Source organism: Eleutherodactylus coqui, chromosome 8, assembly GCF_035609145.1.
Source record: "Eleutherodactylus coqui strain aEleCoq1 chromosome 8, aEleCoq1.hap1, whole genome shotgun sequence".
NCBI classification, from domain to species: Eukaryota; Metazoa; Chordata; class Amphibia; order Anura; family Eleutherodactylidae; genus Eleutherodactylus; species Eleutherodactylus coqui.
In genome coordinates, this window is record NC_089844.1 from 153,058,926 (window position 1) to 153,079,848 (window position 20,923).

The window sequence follows — 20,923 nt, forward strand, 5'->3', positions numbered from 1 at the left end:
ATTCCACATACGAGAGGCGTGCCAACCTGGGCCAACCAATGGAGGCTCCCACCCGATTGTATACCTCTGTATTAAAGGGACACTGAAGCAGGAAATGCTCCATGCTTTCCAGCACGTTGCTGCACTCCTGGCGGGGACAACCCCTATCCACCAGCGGCCTGCTCTTCAAGTTGCCCCTTACATACAGTCTCCCATGGAAACAGCGCCAAGTCAAGTCCCAAAACTTCAAGCGGATCCTGTCAGAATTCAATAAACGTAACCCTCCCTCCAGATCCCGACTTGGGCAGTCCTTGAGCGCCAGGGTCTTCTGGAAATGGGTCAAGAGAACCCTCTTATCGAGGAGTTTCCTCAACAGAGTTCTGATCTCCCACATCCCCAGACCCCACCGACGTATCATCTTCAGAACAACGGTAGCGTAAGCCGGAAGATGCCCGTGCGGCGTGCGAAGATCCTTCACTCGCCCTCCTGTCTCCCATTCCTGGAAGAAAGGCCGAAGCCATCCCCAACAGGAGAATACCCACGGAGGAGCCCTCTCTTGCCAGAGGTTGCCTATATTGATCTTAAAGGTGTTTACGAGAAACACCACGGGGTTGACCATAGATAACCCCCCTAGTCTCCTCGTGCGATATGTGACATCTCTCCTAATTAGGTTGAACCTGTTCCCCCACAACATTAGGAAGAACAGGTTGTAGACCCGGGCCCAGAGAGGCTCTGGCAAAATGCAAACGCTGCCCAGGTACATGAATAAAGGGAGTAGGTATGTTTTGATCAGGTTAACCCTTTCCCGAAGGGTCAAAGACAAACCCTTCCACTGGGCCACCTTCTGAGTGGCACCATCGAGCCTGACCACCCAATTTTGCATGGGGTAATCTCCCCGGCCAAATTTGATGCCGAAAACTTTAGTCGAGTCCTGGGGCACTGGAAGGGTGTCCGAGAGACTAAATGTAGGATCTCCCCTTCCTAACCAGAGACTTTCGCACTTATCCCAGTTGATGCCGGACCCGGATGCTTCCGAGTAGCGATCCACCTCTGCCATCACGTACTCTGCCTCCCCCTTCGAGGACACAAAGACGGTGACGTCATCAGCGTATGCTGCCACCCTGAGGGTGGCTTCCGGCACCGCCCGATCCATCCCGACCCCCGCCATAGGCCCACCATCAATCCTCCTAAGGAAAGGATCAATGGCAAACACATACAGCAAGAGGCTCAGAGGACAACCCTGACGGACGCCAGACCCAACCTCTAATGGGTGGCCGACTCAACCGTTCACTAGCGGGAAAGTCTCAGCCCCCGCGTGCAATGTTCTGAGCCAATTGACAAACCCCACTGGCAGGCCATAGCTCAGAAGAACAGACCAGAGGTACTCGTGATTAACCCGATCAAACGCTTTGGCCTGATCCAAGGACAGCAGGTACCCCTCCCAGTGACCAGCCCTACCATGCTCCACTGCCTCCCGGACACCGAGAACAGCACTAAAGGTGCTACGGCCTGAAACAGAGCAATGCTGGGCGCCCGAGAGGAGCCGGGGTGCAAACTTGACCAGCTGATTAAATAGCACTTTTGCCAGAACCTTCCTGTCCGTATTGAGAAGCGCTATGGGACGCCAGTTCTCAATACGGCTTGAGTCTTTACCTTTTGACAGAAGGATCAAAGCCGACCTTCTCATTGACCTAGGCAGAGTGCCCGAGGAAAGACACTCATTGAATACCTCAGTCAAGAGGGGACTCAAGAGGTCCTTGAAGGTCTTATAATACTCGGATGTTAGTCCATCCGGTCCTGGCGATTTTTTGAGCGCAAGCCCATCAATCGCCAGTTTAACTTTCTCAAAAGGTGCGAGTAGAAGGATCTGACGACTTCCAGAATCCCTGATCTGGACCTGTTCAGAGATCCCATACCGTCGGTCAGTCCAGTGACAACTTTACGATTCACTGACATCTTGCAGTTTCTGTAAGGGTCAGGCGAGTGGTACTTCCCGAAATCCCTCTCAAAAACCAAAGATGTGTGCCTATTATACTGGCACCCTTTGAGCAAAGACTTCACTCTGGAGATATCCTCTCGGCTACCTCCAGTCGAGACGAGATGTTCGAGTTTCCTCCTCAGGCCTTGATAAAGACGGTACTTACTCAGGCTCCTGAGGCTAGAGAGCTGGCGGAAGAACCTCGCCGCCCTGATCTTGAGCATCTCCCACCACTCTGACTTACTGCTACAAAGATCCAGTAATGGTACCTGGCTCTGCAGAAAATCCTCAAAGGACTGTCTTATCTCTGCTTCCTCCAGGAGTGATGAATTCAGCCTCCATAAGCCTCTACCCATCTGGGGGGTCTCTGCAACATTCAGGGAAAACAAAATCAGACAGTGGTCGGAGAATTCCACCTCAACAACAGAAACTGGTGAAGAGATGGCTTCCTCCTTCAAATAAAACCTATCTATTCTAGACCTGCACTCGCCTCTATAATAGGTGAAACCCGCGTGGCCTGGGGTGTGCCGGATGTGGACATCCACCAGGCGAGCTTCGCTAGCTATGCTATTAAGCGCGACGCTATCATAAGTCAGCTTGCCTAAGGAGCCTCCCCTGTCACGGGTCCTCGTGACTGCGTTAAAGTCACCCCCAAAGATCACCTGCCGACTGGTAAAAAGGTACGGCTTGATCCTCATAAAGAGATCCTTGCGGTCCCGCTTGGTTTGGGGACCATAGATGTTGATTAGCCGAAGCTCTTGTCCCTTCATGAGAACATCCAGGATCAGGCACCTACCTATTTCTAACTCGATAACCCGTCGGCATTCAACCGCTGCGGTAAAAAGTACCGCCACTCCGCTATATGGCTCGGCCGCAAGAGACCAGTAAGATGGACCAGACCTCCATTCCCTCCTTGCCTTATGCACGGCTGCCAAATTTGGCAGCCTGGTCTCTTGCAAAAACAAAATGTCGGCTTCAACGCGGCCGAGAAAATCAAAGGCCTCGAATCTAGCCATATCAGATTTAATGCTGGCAACATTAATGGATGCCAGCGTCAACGGAGCGGGTGCCGCCATCATTGGTGATTGAGTTAGATGGCTTTCTTCTTCCCACCCCTTTTCTCATCAGGGTCTGAGGATGACCCCTTGCCACGTTTCTTGGACACTGAAAGGTCCATGGCAAGGGGCTCCTCAACCTCGTCCTCCTTGCCACTGGGCTCTGGGCCAGCCCTCCCCTGGAGGTCACCAAACCCCCACAAGAGGAAGTCTCAGCACCCCCTGTAGGCCCCACGCTTGTCCTAGACACCTCTCCCTCTGCCTCCTCCGAGGACGAGAGAGCTTGGTACCTGTTGGAGAGCCCAACAAGAGGAGAGTTTGGATTGCCTTCCTGCACCTGGCCCGTTGCAGGGTAAGATTTCCCTTTTTTTCTTTTTCTTGGAGCCCTGCTTGCGCTTTTTCTTTTGCCACTCAACCTTGCCCTCACCCACACTTTCATAGTGGGAAGAATCTGAATAAGTGGCATCCTCTTCCCTTTGGATCCTCCTGACCTCCTCATCCAGCTCCCTGTCCCCTGGAGCCTCAGCCACATGATTTGCGTCCGGAGCAGGGGCCAGCATTGACCCACCTGCCACCTGGGTTTCCACCAGCTCCCTGCCCCTTCCGCGCTTTTCTTGGCGCCTTAGCTTGGCTGCCCCAGCATGTTTGTTCTTCCTTGGCTCCTGGGCTCCATCACCTCTGCTGGTCCCCTCCCCTGCAGAAGCAACCTCACGGCTCTCCTCCGCTGGGGCCATGACCGCATTGGCGAAAGAGCGCGGACAGCGACTGAATGGGTGACCGAGGTCACCACACAGGTGACACCTAATCTCTGTACAAGATGCCGCAAGATGACCTACCTCGCCACACAGAGCGCACTTGATGACATTACAGGCGGCACTCAAATGTGTGGGGTCGCCGCACTTGTGACAGAGCTTCGGCTGCCCCTGGTAGAAGGCCAAGATACGATCCCTGCCAAGGAAGGCCCCGGATGATATGTCGGCCACCGAATTCCCTGAATGCTTAAGTTTCACCATAAATGTCCAGGCTCCGGACCAGATGCCGTGTTCATCCCAGTTCTTATTGGGCATATCCACCACCTCTCCGTACCGACTTATCCAAGTCATGATATCGTAACAAGAGAGTGACTCGGTACGAGTCAAAACGGTCACTCTCTTGACCCCTGTCTGGCGGGTTACGACTTGTGCAGCAAAACCACGCCAGCCGGGCTCGTCCTTCATCAACTCGTAGTTCCCCCAAAAGAGCTCAAGGCCCTCTGGGCGAACAAAGCTGATGTTGAACTCAGACGTGCCGTAAGGATGGATCAGGGCATAGATGTCATTTGCCCTGAAACCCATCTTCAGCAGAAGCTCCACCACCTTACTCCTGGATGGGCACGCGTCATTGCCTCTCCACTGAAGACGAGCCACATTCCTACGGCCAATGTCCTGCCCGGTTGTCGGCAGGGACCAAACTGTCTCCCCCCCTTGTTCTCGGAAGGCACCAAGATCATGTCTCTCCACCCAGAGAGACAAATCCACAACTCTGCCCCCTACATTCATCGAGCTCTCCCCCCTCCTCAAGGCCTCCAGGAGGCGCCGTTGCAAAACGCCGTCCCCAGAGCCCAAAGACAAGGAGGACGCATCCCCCCTCCCTCCAGCGGCGACACTGGCATAACTTCTACCAGCTGTTGTCGCCGCTGGAGAGGTGACTGGATCCCGGCCCATCCCCTGACTATTACCCGAATCCCCACCCTCCTGTACAGCTGATGGCATACCTCCCACGGGGTTGGGGGCATCCCTAGCCTCCACGGGAGCAGGGGCAGCGGTAGTACTAGCAGTTACATTCATTACACCACTCATACCTTCCTTTCCTTTCGCCGGACCAGGTCCTGATTCACTTTTGTTTTTAACATTACACTTGCTAGATGGTATGTCCTGGGAGCCTCCAGCAGGCTGAAGCTGGAGACCCACAGAATCCGTCCCGAGTCCTGCATTAGTCTTGGTAGGAGCTGTCTCTGCAGCCCCAGCTCCGCCTATTTTCCCAGCCATTCTGGGACTTGTGGTACTCTTCACTTGCTTAGTTGTAACTGCATTACTGTCCTGATGGGTGGGAGGATTGGCAGGCTTGGCTACCACCCACTGCGCCCCCTCTACACCTGACAGGCGCTTTAGGGACACAGGAGGGACAGCCAAGCCGCCACTGATGGAACCTGACACTGGACTGCCCCCCCTCCCACTGGGGGGCAGCCATCAGCGCCAGCACCTCCAGATTGGCCGCGACCCCTCATTCCATCTTTCCCACGGACCTTCTCTGCCTCCTTATCGCCTCCATTCCCACTACTGGCACAAGCAGAAATGGAGTTTTGGGCCGCATTAACCCTCTCTTCCCCAGTCCCCTGCACCGGACCCACTGCAGAGCCCGGGACTAGCACCCCGATCTGACTTTGCAGCCGGACCGGAGTGCTTGGTGACGTACACAAACCTCTCCTGCACGGTGGTCTTCATCTTTTTTTTCTGTTTCTTTTTGCCTGCCGATGTTTCAGGCACGTCGTCACCAAAATACATGTTCTGCATTCTTTCTGGGGACTCCTGCAGCATGATTTGCTGCATTATGAGGGCCCCCTCACCGCTGCTGCTGTCGCTGTCGTCGTCTGCGTCCTCAGCACTGGACTCCTCCGATGTGGGGGGCAGGCTGACCTGCTCAGCAGGAATGCTGCTCCCTGCAGTTCCCCTCTGCTGTAGGGACGGCTGCTCCCCAGAGCATACTGGCATCCCATCCTGCGCATCCTCCGACTCGTCTGAGCTGCAGTCGCTGCTTGCGTGCGCCATTCCGGAGAATCGCTCGTCGTTTAAGAGCTTTTCTTTAACCCCTTAAGGACCAGGCTGTTTTGTACCTTAAGGACCAGACAGTTTTTAGGGATTTTACCCATGTGGCGGTTTTACTGCTCCATTTTTTTTCCTTTAGCTACCAAAATTATTTTTGCTGCGTTTTTTTTTCCGTGACATATAGGACTATTTTTTAAATATCTTTTTCACTGACTTTTTTTTCCGTTTTTTAGTTTTATTGGGGGTAAAATGCTAAAACAAATGATTTTTTTAACATTCATAGTTTTTTTAAAATTATTTTTATATTTACAATAAAATAAAGTATGGGAATGGGTTCCTCTATTTATTTCGGACGTTTTGATATATAGTATGTATGGTTTTGGTTTACAGGGCACATACGGCGACGGTTTTTGTTGGCGTCTGCTTTCTGTTATTCTCTTTCTTATGTATGTATTGTTGTTTTATTCTGTTGTTTTGTTTTACTGATGTATGTAATTGTGTTTTTTACTATCTGTGTCCCCCATGACGTCATATAAGACTTCTGGGGGACATTCACTTTTTTTTTTTTTAACTTTATTTGACACTTTCCCATTGTAGCTGGGGCGTCCATAGAAGCCCTAATTATAGGGGAAAGCAACCCCTGTGGAGACATTAGTCACCTGCAGAGCTGCCAGGGTCTAAGTCTAAGTAAATGTTACTTTCACTTTCCCCATACAGTGCTCATTGAGCACTGTATATCGGGGAAGCAGAAGGCAGGAAGGGTTAAAACCCCCTCCTGCCTTCTGCTCCGGGGTATCAGCTGTCACTGACAGCTGATAACCCATTCCTGCCCTCTGACTGATTGCAGAGGCAGGAGGCTTAGAGCACCGCCGTATTTTTACTATCGGTGGTCCTCTAAGCCCAGGACCAGCCGCCGTATATATACAGTGGCTGGTCCTTAATGGGTTAAACGGGCCGCTGGCTTGGAGTAGTCTATACCTCTCCTCCTTGTAAAAGTCCACAGCCTCCTTGCAGGATTTAACTCTTTCTGCTGCTGTAATTTTTTCTTTCCCTTTGGGGCTTTATCTAGATCACTCAGGGCAGTTTGTAGTTCCCTGCGGTATTTCTGCAGCTGCCTACCAACCTCCTTATAGTCTTTTATATTGGTGGCTATCCGAGACGCCATGGCAGTCACAGCCTCACCCCTCTTGCGCTCTTCACCAGCTGACACTTGCAGGTGCTTTTGCAGCACTCACCTTGCCTTTGGTTTGGCTTCTGGTCTTCCTGTGCTCCATGTCCTCTCGGGGAGTCTGGGTGACACTGCTTGCGCCCCGACTGGATCCTCTCCCCTCCTGGGGTTCATTCCTCCCCCCTCCCGACCGAAGCCGGGGGGGGGGGGGGGGGGGGGGAGCACGGGACTCCATAGCAAACAAGTCCAGAAACAGTGCACTGCTCCTGGGATTCAGCAAGAGCTACACCTGCCTCTTGTGACCACACCCTGGAACCAGCAGAGCTCTCCAACACACAACTTACTCCAGAGATGCACTCACTATTCTGCTAGTTGTTATGAAACTTCTTGACAGATACTTCTGTTTTAGGTTAGGTAAGCTGTTAAAATGCAGGAGGATAAAAAAGGGAATGTTGACTGATTTCAGCACTGAAGCCGCATAATTCTGCATACTAAGTTATAAGCTCACATTCCATGTTGTGGATTATGTATCGGGGCAGAGAATTAAGTAAAGATTCCTATTTCTTCCTGCAGGTGTCGGCTGTGTTGCGATCGTCAGAGGTGGCAGACACTGACTCCGCAGGGATACATCAGACAGTGACGCCTAACATCGAGGGACAGGTATAGGAAATAAAGCTGATAACGTCATATACGAGGAGCGCACACATCTGATCAGTGGGCGCAGGCATACAATCAGGGGGCGCAGGCATACAATCAGGGGGCGCAGGCATACAATTAGGGGGAGCAGGCATACAATCAGTGGGCGCAGGCATACAATCAGGGGGCGCAGGCATACAAGCAGGAAGCGCTCGCATACAATCAGGGAGCGCTCGCATACAATCAGGCAGCACTCGCATACAATCAGGGAGTATATTGAGAGAGTGCGCATGAATAATCAGGGAACACATACGTGTAATGAGGGAGTGCATACGTGTAAGTCATACAGTAAGGCGGCGGTTAGAATAACGGGGACTTCACCAGAAACTAGTAAGGATCTGTTGTATCCTTGACCATACTGCCCTCTTGTGGTCATGTGTGATAATGCACTGTGCTGCAATACTTCCCCATATTATCTGATTTTATTTTTTTTCCATTTTTTTTTTTCTAGCAAGAAAGTTCTTTAAAGAAAAGAGCTGGGTATTTTAGTTGCTGCTTAGTTTTATAAGGTCCCTACCTCCCCTCCCTCATTTAGTTCTCCTTGTCAGTAAATTACCTCCCTCCAGTCTCCGTTTCTATACCGTTTTTGGTGATCTATAGACAGACCGCCGCTACAGAAAGGCTGAGCCTACGCCTAAACGTGGTGTGAACGCGGGATTAGGCGAGGGGAGTAGCAGTTCTATTGTCCTCGTGGAACATATTTTATCAGAATCACGCCCGTTATCTGCGGCACATGTTACATGACTCGCCTCATCTCCCTGCAGCAATATGTGGACGCCGGGACCTACCTGCTACTGGAGCTGACATTGGAGAAGCCATTAGTCCCCAAACGGATGGCTGAAGAGATGGCGTTAAAGTGAGTGACACATTACTGACTAATCAGAGCAAGAAAGTCATTAACTAGAAGCGCAGACCGATCCTAAATGGAGGTGCCACATATCAGCTAATACTGGCTTTGACTGTTGGGGGAGCCCAGGGTGCCGGCGCCAGTGCTGGTGTACCTGTGGGGCGCCAGTGCTGGTGTACCTGTGGGGTCCAGGGCAGCCCGGTGGATTCAAAGATGGCCTGCATGGTGCACTACATGTACCATGTGGTCTGACACCCTCCATGAACAGTCTGGCTGTCTGCATGCTGGGGGTGAGTGGTGGATTTGCCTGCCCTCTTGTATTAGTATATCAGGGAGTATACGGCCCGTGGCTGCGATCTCTGAATACTGGGGTGTGATCCAGAGGCGTCGCCAACTTCCCTTCCATATTCCCAATAGGTACGGACAACTATGATGGGAGTTGTAGTTTTGCAACATCTGGAGATCCTCAGCTCAGAGACCACTGATCTGAATCAGCTGATCAGCGGACCCCACTGATCTGATATTGATGACTTCTCCTGAGGAACCCCTTTAAGAGTGCGCTCATGCGTTACGGAAACGCTACAGAAAAAAAAAACAGATCCCATTTACATGTAGAGAAAAAAAAAGATGCTGCGGATTTTCTGCTGCACTAGAACCCTAACCTGCGGAAATTCCACAACGCATCCACAGCACTTCGGCGAGGTGCGATCGCACCCTCCGTCTCCTGCAGCGTCGGTAGAAGATGTACGACTTCCCCTCTTTGTCTCGCCCTCTGCAGGGTGAAGGAGCTGGTACCCGACCGGCCTCAGCTGGGGCGACGCACGGCGGGGGCACAGAAGGTGAGAGCCCGCCTGTCATGCCTTGTCCGCTCTTATGGGGTAACATAAGAGTTACTCACCCATATCTGTATTTTCTCCCCAGGCGGTCTCCGATTACCACAGCCAGGTCACCAGTATAACCAGCGCCATCCTAGATGAGTACTGCCAGCTGTTCGGGCAACAAGAGACCAATGTCATAGATGTCGATCCACATGTCCTGGAGGAACAGAAGTGCCAACTGAACTACGAGCTGAACTGCTCCGGGAAGTACTTCGCCTTCAAGGAGCAGCTGAAGGTGCTCGCAACTCTTGCAAAGTTTAACTTTTGCACTGCGCTAAAAGTTCCCAGTATTAGGCCTCCTTCACACGGGCGGATGTGGATTTGCACAAGACTCAACGCAACATTTTTGTGCACTGAACGAGGCTTTTTTGCGTGCGTATTTCACTGCACTTTTTGCACCCGCCAGTATGTTCATTTACACGCGACAGATAAAGACGCACTGATGTAAATGGCTAATTAGTCTAATGAGTTTCAGGCCTCGGTCAGACGACCGTTTTTTGCCGCGATTTGCGGATCGCATGACGGATGCGCATCTGCAAATCGCGTGACCAGGGCCGATGATTCGCCGAAAAATCTGCAGCTAGCAGCGTTTTTGGCAAAACGGCCCAGACACGAGGAATCGCAGATCGCGCCTATCTGCGATCTGTGATTCCTTATGTTTTATATATGCACTCAATGGGGCCGGCGGCAGCAGCGCCGACCCCATTGATAACATATACTACAAAGATCATTCTCCTCTGCCACAGCTGTAACAACTGTGCAGAGAAGAACGATGTTCGCCCATTGAATTCAAGGGAGCCGGCGATACAGCTGGCTCCATTGAAAGCAATGGGCTGCCGGCGAGCGCGGGATGAATTTTCGGGAAGGGCTTAAAAATATAAGCCCTTCCCTGAAAATCATCCTAAAATGTGTAAAAAAAAAAAAATATATATATATATATACTCACCTTGTCCCTGCAGCCGGAGTTCAGCCGCGGCCGGCCGGCAGTTCTCCTGAACTGCTCTGTGTAGTATTCAGCAGCCGGGGATTTAAAATCCCCACCTGCTGAATGGGCTGCCTCTGATTGGTCACAGCTAGAGATGAGCGAACACCAAAATGTTCGGGTGTTCGTTATCCGGAACGAACTTCCCGCGATGCTCGAGGGTTCGTTTCGAACAACGAACCCCATTGAAGTCAATGGGCGACCAGAACATTTTTGTATTTCGCCGATGCTCGCTAAGGTTTTCATGTGTGAAAATCTGGGCAATTCAAGAAAGTGATGGGAATGACACAGTGACAGATAGGGCAGGCGAGGGGCTACATGGTGGGCTGCATCTCAAGTTCCCAGGTCCCACTATTAAGCCACAATAGCGGCAAGAGTGCCCCCCCCCCCCCCCTTTACTGTCAGCATAAAGATCGTTCTCCTCTGCCACAGCTGTAACAGCTGTAGCAGAGAAGAACGATGTTTGCCCATTGAATTCAATGGAGCGGCAATACAGCAGGTTCCACTGAATGCAATGGGCTGCCCGCGATCGCAGGATGAATGGTCGGAAAGGGGTTAAATATATAACCCCTTTCCTGCAATTCATCCAGAAATGTGTTACACTAAAAATATATACCGGCGTATAAGACGACCCCCCAACTGTCACCTTATACGCCGGTAATACAGTGGAGCAAAGAATAAAAAGCATTACTTACGTTTTTAGATGATCTGCGGCGCTCCTGCAGGCTGTCACTCCCTCCTAATCCACGGCAGACAAGCTTTCTCTATGAAAGGCTTTAAATCCCTGCCTCCAGAAAGACACGTGCCTTCAGCCAATCACAGCCAATGACAATGATGTCATTGAATGGCTGTGATTGGCTGTGTTTCTGGAGGCGGGGATTTCAAGCCTTTCGTGGAGAAAGGAATACTTTGCCGTGGATTAGGAGGGAGCGACAGCCTGCAGGAGCGCCGCAGATCATCTAAAAACGTAAGTAATGATTTTTATTCTTTGCTCCACTGTATTACCGGCGTATAAGGTGACAGTTGGGGGGTCGTCTTATACGCCCGGTCGCCTTATACGCCGGTATATATTTTTATTGTAACACATTTCTGGATGAATTGCAGGAAAGGGGTTATATATTTAACCCCTTTCCGACCATTCATCCTGCGATCGCCGGCAGCCCATTGCATTCAGTGGAACATGCTGTATTGCCGCTCCATTGAATTCAATGGGCAAACATCGTTCTTCTCTGCTACAGCTGTTACAGCTGTGCCAGAGAAGAAGGATTTGTCTTCTATATGTTCTCAATGGGGTCAGCTCTGCTGCCGCTGGCCCCATTGAGCGCATATAGAATGCATCCATAGCGAACCGCGGGAGGGGCAGACTTTTATATCAGGCGGACACCTTATCTCCCCAGCCACTCACAGCAGGGGGGTGGTATAGGGCTTAAACGTTGCAGGGGGAAGTTGTAATGCCTTCCCTGTCTTTATATTGGCCAAAAAAAAGCGCTAACGTCTCAGGGAAGAAAGTTAAAGTAACCCGGACACCGCATGGTGTTCGTTACGGATAACGAACATACCGAACACCCTAATATTCGCACGAATATCAAGCTCGGAAGAACACGTTCGCTCATCTCTAGTCACAGCCCTCACCAATCAGAGGCAGCTCTCACTCACCCATTCATGAATTCATGAATGGGTGAGTGAGTGCTGCCTCTGATTGGCTCAGCGCAGGGACCAATCAGGGGCAGCTCTCAGCTGTCATTCAATAGCTAAGAGCTGCCTCTGATTGGTCCCTGCACTCAGCCAATCAGAGGCAGCACTCACTCACCCATTCATGAATTTTTACACATTTTTGGATTGTTTTCAGGAAAGGGCTTATATATTTAAGCCCTTCCCGAAAATTCATTCTGCGCTCGCCGGCAGCCCATTGCTTTCAATGGAGCCAGCTGCATTGCCGACTCCCCTGAATTCAATGGGTGAACATCGTTCTTCTCTGCCACAGCTGTTACAGCTGTGGCAGAGGAGAATGATCTTTGTAGTATATGTTCTCAATGGGGTCGGCGCTGCTGCCGCCGGCCCCATTGAGCGCATATATAGAACACAAGGAATTGCAGATAGGCGCGATCTGCGATTCCTCGTGTCCTATAATTTATCGGATAAAAAGCAGCCATGTGACCGATCCCATTGCGGAGCAATGGTTCTATATATGCGCAGATCGCATGCGCAAATCGCGCGAAAAAACGCCCGTCTGACCGAGGCCTCAGATGGGTTCTTTTTCCTGCATAATTCCGCAGTGTATCACGCATCTCCTTGGTATTGCTCATGCATTTGCGGACCCCTGATTAACTTCTATGGGGACATTTGGCGCACAAATGCACAACCGAAATACACAGACAGAAATACGCGCATGTGAATGAACCCATTGAAACCAATGAGTCCTATTCTCTGCGCATTGCAGCTCAAATACGGCCTTGTGAAGGCGGCCTTAAAATCCCATTTAGTCATTCCTGAGTTAGGATAGTTTCGAACGGGCGAATACGAGAAAATCGTGGCAATATCGCATATTTCTCATTCGATGTCTGAGTTGCAATGATGCTTTTTCCTAGAAGTCACGGTTTTGCTTCCACACCACATCGCACCGCATGCGCCTACTATGTGGTGCGCTGCTGCCGCTGACCCCATTGCAAACTATGGGGCTGTGGTGCGAGATCACGCAGGAAGATAGAACGTGCCGCGATTTGTTTCCCGCATTGCATCACATCGCTCGTGTGTATGACTCCATTCAAAAGAATGGGGTTCATATTTGTCCGCACAGATCTCACACGATTTTCTCGGCCCCGTGGAGCCAGCCTAAAATGTTTCATTCATTTGCGTAAGCATATATACGCGCCTTAGCAAAGAGTTTTTGTGGAACGAACAATGCTTTTTTGCGCGCGCATCTGTGTATTTTATTGTACTTTTTGCACCCACAAGGCGTGCTCATTTGCGTGCGGCAAGCAAAGATGCATCAATTGAAACGACTAATTAGTCTTAATGCGCTCCAGATGTGTTCTTGTTCCTGCACAATTACGCAGTGTTTCACACATCTTCTTGCATATTGTGGGCACATTTGCGCACCTCCCATTGACTTCTATGGAGACTTTTGGTGCGCAAATACGCAGAAAAATAGATACGGAAATGTGAACAAATCCATTGAAAACAACGGGTTCTATTCTCTGCGTATTGCGCAAGCAAATACATCCGTGTGAAGCCGTCCTTAGGCTCAGGCGCAACTCACATCGAACCCCACACGTCCTATACATGGACCACCTGTACATTGACATGTATTTGCATGCTTTAATTCTCATCCGTGATGCGGACATGAATAAGGACGTGCAATGAGTTTTTTCAGGTCTGCATGAAAAAAATTAAAGGGGTTGTCCCGCGAAAGCAAGTGGGGTTCAGCACTTCTGTATGGCCATATTAATGCACTTTGTAATGTACATTGTGCATTAATTATGAGCCATACAGAAGTTATTCACTTACCTGTTCCGTTGCTAGCGTCCTCGTCTCCATGGTGCCGTCTAATTTCAGCGTCTAATCTCCCGATTAGACGCGCTTGCGCAGTCCGGTCTTTTCCCTTCTGAATGGGGCCGCTCGTGCCGGAGAGCTGCTCCTCGTAGCTCCGCCCCGTCACGCGTGCCGATTCCAGCCAATCAGGAGGCTGGAATCGGCAATGGAACGCACAGAGCCCACGGTGCACCATGGGAGAAGACCTGCGGTCCACCGTGGGTGAAGATCCCGGCGGCCATCTTCGCAAGGTAAGTAAGAAGTCACCGGAGCGCGGGGATTCGGGTAAGTACTATCCGTTTTTTTTTTTTAACCCCTGCATCGGGTTTGTCTCGCGCCGAACGAGGGGGCTATTGAAAAAAAAAAAAAACCCGTTTCGGCGCGGGACAACCCCTTTAATTATTGAATACTATGGATTCGTATACTGTTTGCTCGTCTTCCGTTTTTTCACATCTGACGCACTGATGAAAAAACGGCTAGTGTGTTGGAGGGCTAAGATGAACACATGGCTTATGTGTCTGTGTGCAGCATTCAGTGGTGAAGATCGTGCGGGAGAAGTACCTGAAAACCACCGCCTTCCAGGACCGCGACCAGCTGCAGGCGTTCTTGAGCGAGCTGTACGTTTACCTGGTGGATCAGATGCACACGGCTCTTAACAAGGTACCTAATGCACAGAGACACCGAGGAAGATAGTTAGGGGTTGTGCCAGGATCCCAAGTTATAACTTACTGTTCAATGGGGATCCCACCAATCCCAAGAACCGGGGTCCTGTGCCTTCTGTTCCCCCGCTGTGTTTACAGCTCCTATGCAGTCAAACGCTTTTCCATGGTAACGAACTACAGACCACATTTGTGTGCCTCATTTCTTGCCAACTTACCGAATATATATATAATATATATATATAGATAGAGAACGAGAACTGACAGAAGGCAGTAAAACTACAGGATCCGACTACACTGGGTGTGTCCGTAGTCTGTAACCATGGAAACACAGGTCTGTATAGGAGCTGGAGACAGAAAAATGATAGGAAACGATACAATTTGCAAAGTTGCTTCATATTTCATTTCAGATGCATAGCGAGGTGGACATAACCTGTACAGAGTATAACGTTAGTCATGTAATGATCCCAGGGTTCATCTTATCCACAGACCCTGTTTGATGAAGGCGAGGAGGCGCCACCAGCCCCCATGACAGACACTGAGCAACTTCTGCGATTCGCCAAGGAGGCCGAGATGATGGAAGATTATAGTCTTGCAGAAATGTATTACCAGGAGGTGAGGAAACGCTGCTTGGCACAGAGTCGATGATTATCATCGTTCTCATTAAGACTCTCACAAGCGGCAACCATTAGCACTTGTGGTCTCCTGACAATTGTCAGGCAGCACCAGTACTCACAGGTGCCGCTCAGCAGTTGTCGGAAAAACAGGAGGCCTAGTGGAGGGGGCCACAATCTGATCCATTCCTGTTCACACAGCTTGTTACTATATATCAGGGCCCTGTCTTGTAACAGTCCCTACAGCTGTGTCAGCTGAATACGGTCAGGAAGGGTTTTCAGCCTCGGAATTGAGAGAACGATATTTCTGTTCACTGACAACAAGCAGATCTCTTGCAAACAGTGAGAATCTGAACCACAAAGTTTATTAGGAAGTCGCAGAACTTTCTATTAGCTGAGTTTCATTGACAGAAACGCCCCTAGCGAGGCAGGACTGCACTATTCTGTTTCCATAACTCCCATTCACTTCTATGGGAGTTATAGAAACAGCGTAGCACAGCATACTCTGCAGTTTACTTAATTCTCAACCACCTACAGCTGCTGCTTATAGCCAGGCTGGAGGCCACAACTCGGGGTACACCTCTGGCACCTATCAAACTTTTTGGGCATATTCTGTAAATACGCCATAAATTTGGGATTGGATTGCCCCTTTAAGGCCTCTTAAAAGCATCAGCTTCTGAATTGTCTTTGAAGTCGGTGGCTCAGCCCTGAGTGGATACATGGGACATGCATTCAGATTTCTCCTTGATGCATCTAAAATAATGAGAAATGTGATCAAAGGAAGAGCCTGCGGAAGAGAACACGCCGGGCGGCTGAAAATGACGACAGGTGCTGGCTCTATCCCTGGGGGCGTAGTAGCTCAGAGTTAATAGGGCCTCTCCATAATGTTATATGTCTGTCTCATGTCAGTGTCTTGTTTGTACAGTGCATTTGATGTATGTGTGTTGGATGGTTGCAGGATTGAGAGGGTTAATGTCTGGTATGTTCTGTCCTGTCTAGGAATGTATCATTTTGTGAGTCATGTGCCTACGTTTTATATATATGTTTGCAAGAATGCAGAGAAGAGCAGATGTTTGCCAATGAATGAGCAGAGCAGTTAGTTAGTCTTGATCTGGACACCAATTTCTCCAGCAGGTTCTGGGGTATTCTGTAGCTTCCTAATTATGTAGTATGGCATGCGCAGACGACCTGTGCGGCGCGAGCATGCTGGAGCGGCGCGTCCACGGGACAGAAGAGGCAGACTGCGCAAGCGCGTCTATTCGAGCCAGGAGAAGGATTTGGTCGGCGCCAGGGAGACGGGGACGCCAACACAAGGGGGGGGGGGGGGGGGGGGGTAGGGGACCCCCTGTAGGTAAGTATATAACTTCTGTATGGCCAATATTTAATGCACGATGTATATTACAAAGTGCATGTATATGGCCATACAGAAGTGTTTAACTTTACTTTGATTTGCGGTACAACCCCTTTAAGTCTGGAGGGATTTCTGAAATGTGGCTTTTGAAAGGGGAGTGACAGAAGAGTGATGGGCATGACAGAGGTGTGTAGGGTTTATTAGGCTGCATTCATAATTGGCATTTTTGGTGCGTTTCTGGACCACAGTAAAAAAACAAAGGAAAAAACCCACTGCTGCATTCTTTTGCTGGGGTTTAGAAATGCACCAAAAGTGCCAGGTGGGAATATAGCCTTATACAGTGGCCAACACGGACAACAGAGGGGCCATGTGCCAGCGCGGATGTGCAGTCCTACAATAAATTAAAGGGTTTTTCCATTATTTAAAATTGCTGCGCAGCTGCTCTGTCCTTACTGGTTACTGCTGACCAGGACATGTGACTGCCACAGCCAATCACTGGCTATAGAAGGTCACTGATTGGACCTCCTGGCAGCTGCTGACCAGGACATGTGACTGCTACAGCCAAAGTGGCTGTACAGCAATTTCAAGTAGTGGAAAAATCCCTTTAACCCCTTGAGTGGCACGCCTGGAAATTTTCCGGGATGAGCTCCACTGCCGATAGTGATATAGCCCGGAAGATTTCCGGGCTATGTATCACTATGGGAGCTGCAGAGCACAATGCAATAAGCTGTGACAGTGTGCTCTGCCTGCACAGACCCACACAGAGCAGTTCAGGATTTTGAAATAAGAAGCTGAGAGATACTGCCGATCTGCCGGCAATCTACTGCTTTTAATTTTAAACTCCTGCACTGCTATGTTTATAGTTGCCATATAGACCATCGGCTTGTCAGAAGCAAGCCGATGATCTCTGTGGCAGGGAGAGCTGGTGCTTGGCTGTTAGAGGACAGCCAGGCACCAGCTCTTACAGCAGAGATCAGAGAAAACCTCAGATCTCTGCTGTGTTAACCCTTTACATGCTGCAGTCTATGTGACTGCAGCATATAAAGGGCTGACAGAGGGAGGGGGCTCCCTCTGTCAGAGGACAGCCAGGCACCAGCTCTTATAGCAGAGATCAGAGAAAACCTCTGATCTCTGCTGTGTTAACCCTTTACATGCTGCAGTCTATGTGACTGCAGCATGTAAAGAGCTGTCACTATTGGACTCCCTGAATGTGATCAGGGGGTCCTGATGGGTCTCTGTGGAAGTCCCCTAAAGGGACAAAAAAAAGTTAAAAAATAAAAAACAAAAACACTTGTCTCCCTTTTACTTTGTAAAAAATTAAAAATAATATTACACATATGGTATCCATGCGTCATAATGACACAGAGAAGGAAGTTAGTACATTATTTAACCCCTTAATGAGACGGCCCCCTTTTTCCCCATTTCTTTTTTCCTCCCCCTGTTTAAAAAATCGTAACTCCTTTATTTACCCATCGCCCTCGCTGTATGAGGGCTTTTTTTTTTTGCGGGACGAGTTGGATTTTTCAATGGTGCTATTTAATGTACCATATAATGTACTGAAAAACTTTTACAAAATTTTACAGTGGAGTAAAATGAAAAAAAAATGACATTCCACCAATCTTTCAGTGCGTTTTGTTTCTATGGTACACAAACTGCAACATAAACGACATGATAACTTTATTCTACAGGTCGGTACGATTACTACGATACCAAACTTTTATAGTTTTTTTTTTGCTGTAGTACTTGTATTTTTTTTCAAAGACATTTAATTTTTTAAAAATTATTTTCTGCTGCATCTTCTGCGCGCAAGAACTTTTTTATTTTTCCATCAACGTACTTGAGCAAGGGCTCATTTTTTGCGAGATGTCCTGTAGTTTATGTTAGTACTAACTTAGAATACATGAGACTTTTTGATCGCTTTTTATTGCATTTTTCTAGGAGACTGGGTGACTGAAAAAGTGCATTTGTGGTGTTCTTTATTTTTTTTTCGGACTACGTTCACTGTACGGGGCAAATAATGCACTACTTTGATAGATCGGTCATTTACGGACACGGAGATACCAAATATGTATTTTTCTTTTATGATTTAGATTTTTTATTATAGATATGGCAAAAGGAGGGTGATTTTAACTTTTATTATTTTTTTTTTTTTAAGTGTGAAAAAGTAGTGAAAAAGAAAAAAAATTATTACAATTTGGTATTGGCATAATTGTACCGGCCTGTAGAATTACTTCAATACATTATTTATACTGCTCAGAGAATGCAGTGAAAAATAAAAATAAAAAACATGCCAGAATTACAGGTTTTGTTAATCTTGCCCCTAGAAAAAATGGAATAAAAAACTATCACAATTTTACATGTTCCAAAAAAATTTGATAAATGAAGACTAGAGTTCATCCTGCAAAAAACACGGCCTTCTAGAGCTCTGGCAATGGAAAATAACATGAATACGGCTCTTGGAATGTGGCGACACAAAAGCAAACCTTTAAGAAAAAAAATGTTTTAAATGTACAAAAATAGCAAAAGATGAAAAAACTGTATAAACTTGGTATCACCGGAATCGTACTGACTCAGAGAATAACGTTATCACAGTATTTCTTCTGCACGCTGAACGCTGTGAAAATGAAATAAAAAAAACAAATGGCAGAATTTATTTTCCCCCCCCCCAATCTCCCTACAAATTTTTTTACAAAAGTTATGCAATACATTATATATACCCCAAAATGATGCCATCAAAAAGTACAACTTGTCCTGTAAAAATCAAGGAAATGAAAAAGTTATGGTTCTTGGAACGCGACTGGAAAATTAGTTGAAATTAAACGATTAGACCATTTAAAAAACCTGCCCTGGTGGGTCCGACAGGGGGGAAAGAAACCCGCCATTCAAGGGGTTAAGAGGCTTTAAAGTGGCAATCCAATTCCAACTTTATGGCGTATTCACATAATATGCCAAAAAAGCCTGATAGATGCCAGAGGTGTCCTTCGAATGACCCCTTTAACTCAGAGGTCCAGTCTGGGGTCTGAATAAACGTCTCATGTGGAGCCTCAATAAATTTAGGGGTCTCATCAGAGTTTCGATGCCTCCCATGCCCCATCCTGCATTTTCTACACCTCTGGCCGATAGAGTGATAGGAAGTTTCCCCAGAACTTTTGTTTTTTCTTATGTGACTTGTCCAACAAGTGAGCCCTCGCCCGTTCGTTCAAACAGAGCTGATGAATGACGGGGGGATTTCAAGGTTTGGTTTGGGGTCCTGCTCTTTCTAGTTTTGCCCCTTGCTGTCCATCATAAAGCACCCCTTATATCGCCATATGTGTACATGAAATATTTCGTCTCTGCGAAGAATGAGTGTGAACAATTTTTGTGCAAGTATCTCAAATCGCTAATTTGTGCAAAATGGCATGTAAAATACCGCAATGAGAGAAAACAAAATTTAGTCAGGGCATTCACCTAGTTCCTTCTCACCGCTGTGTGATGACGTTGCGAGGGCGCTCCAGCCCTGATGGATGGTTGGACGGTCATTCTCGTTGGATCGTCATGCGTAAAATATTGTATTACACTCGCAGTCTTGCGTCCGCCATTCCCCTCTCTCCTCATCCTTCCTCTCCAGAGACTGGCTCGTGACCGTCAGCGCGTTGACCACTGGTTGGACTACGGCTGTTTTAAGCTATTGGTCGGTGACTACATCAAAGCGCAGGAATGTTTCCACGAGGCCTTGGTCTTAAACCGGGAACATTCACGCAGGTAAGGAGCTCAGATCCCCCGGTGTGCACAGAGCTGAGCTGTATGACCACATGGATCACAGGCACGCAGATCTGCCTTTAAGGGTCCTTGGAAAGTTTGGTGACATGTCTGCTGGAGCTAAAAAGCTGATGCCAATTGGCACCCAACTTTCTCAGAAACAAAAGCACTGAATGGCCCCTTTATTACAGCCCCGTCTCTCTCATTATTGGCGCTTCCCTGTATGGAGATTCTCCCCGTAACCCCGGAGTGCAGCATAAAATCACGTGTCAAGTTCTCCATAGATCAGTTTCAGTGTAAATCCAGATTAGTTGGGAAGATCCAGCGATCTGAGTGACTTCCAACGGGCTATGGTCATCGGTGCTGGACTAGCCGGGGCCGGGATGTCACTGCCAACTGCGTGGGGTTTTCTCATGTAACGGTATGAAGAGTATACAGAGAATGGCGCGATCAAGGAAAACATCCAGTGTAAGGGGATCCTGTGGATGGAAACAACTCATCACTGAAAGGGGTCAGAGGAGGATGTCAGGAATCATGCTGACCAACAGGCGCTGCACAGTCAGCTGATTACAATGCTGGGGCTCTGACTAATGTGTCTAAATGCACAATTTGTCGTTCCTTACCACGGACATGCTATAACAGC

The 20,923-nt window shown here is 48.7% G+C and overlaps 1 protein-coding gene across 1 annotated transcript in view; it reads left to right on the forward strand.

Moving 5' to 3' along the window:
• CFAP70 (cilia and flagella associated protein 70) overlaps positions 1-20,923 on the forward strand; it is an 88,795-nt gene that overhangs the window by 47,810 nt on the left and 20,062 nt on the right. Inside the window, exons 12-18 of the mRNA XM_066576725.1 lie at positions 7,558-7,644; positions 8,445-8,536; positions 9,306-9,366; positions 9,449-9,640; positions 14,447-14,578; positions 15,067-15,192; positions 20,150-20,283. Coding sequence (XP_066432822.1) covers positions 7,558-7,644; positions 8,445-8,536; positions 9,306-9,366; positions 9,449-9,640; positions 14,447-14,578; positions 15,067-15,192; positions 20,150-20,283 — 824 coding nt within the window. The remainder of the gene's footprint in view (positions 1-7,557; positions 7,645-8,444; positions 8,537-9,305; positions 9,367-9,448; positions 9,641-14,446; positions 14,579-15,066; positions 15,193-20,149; positions 20,284-20,923) is intronic.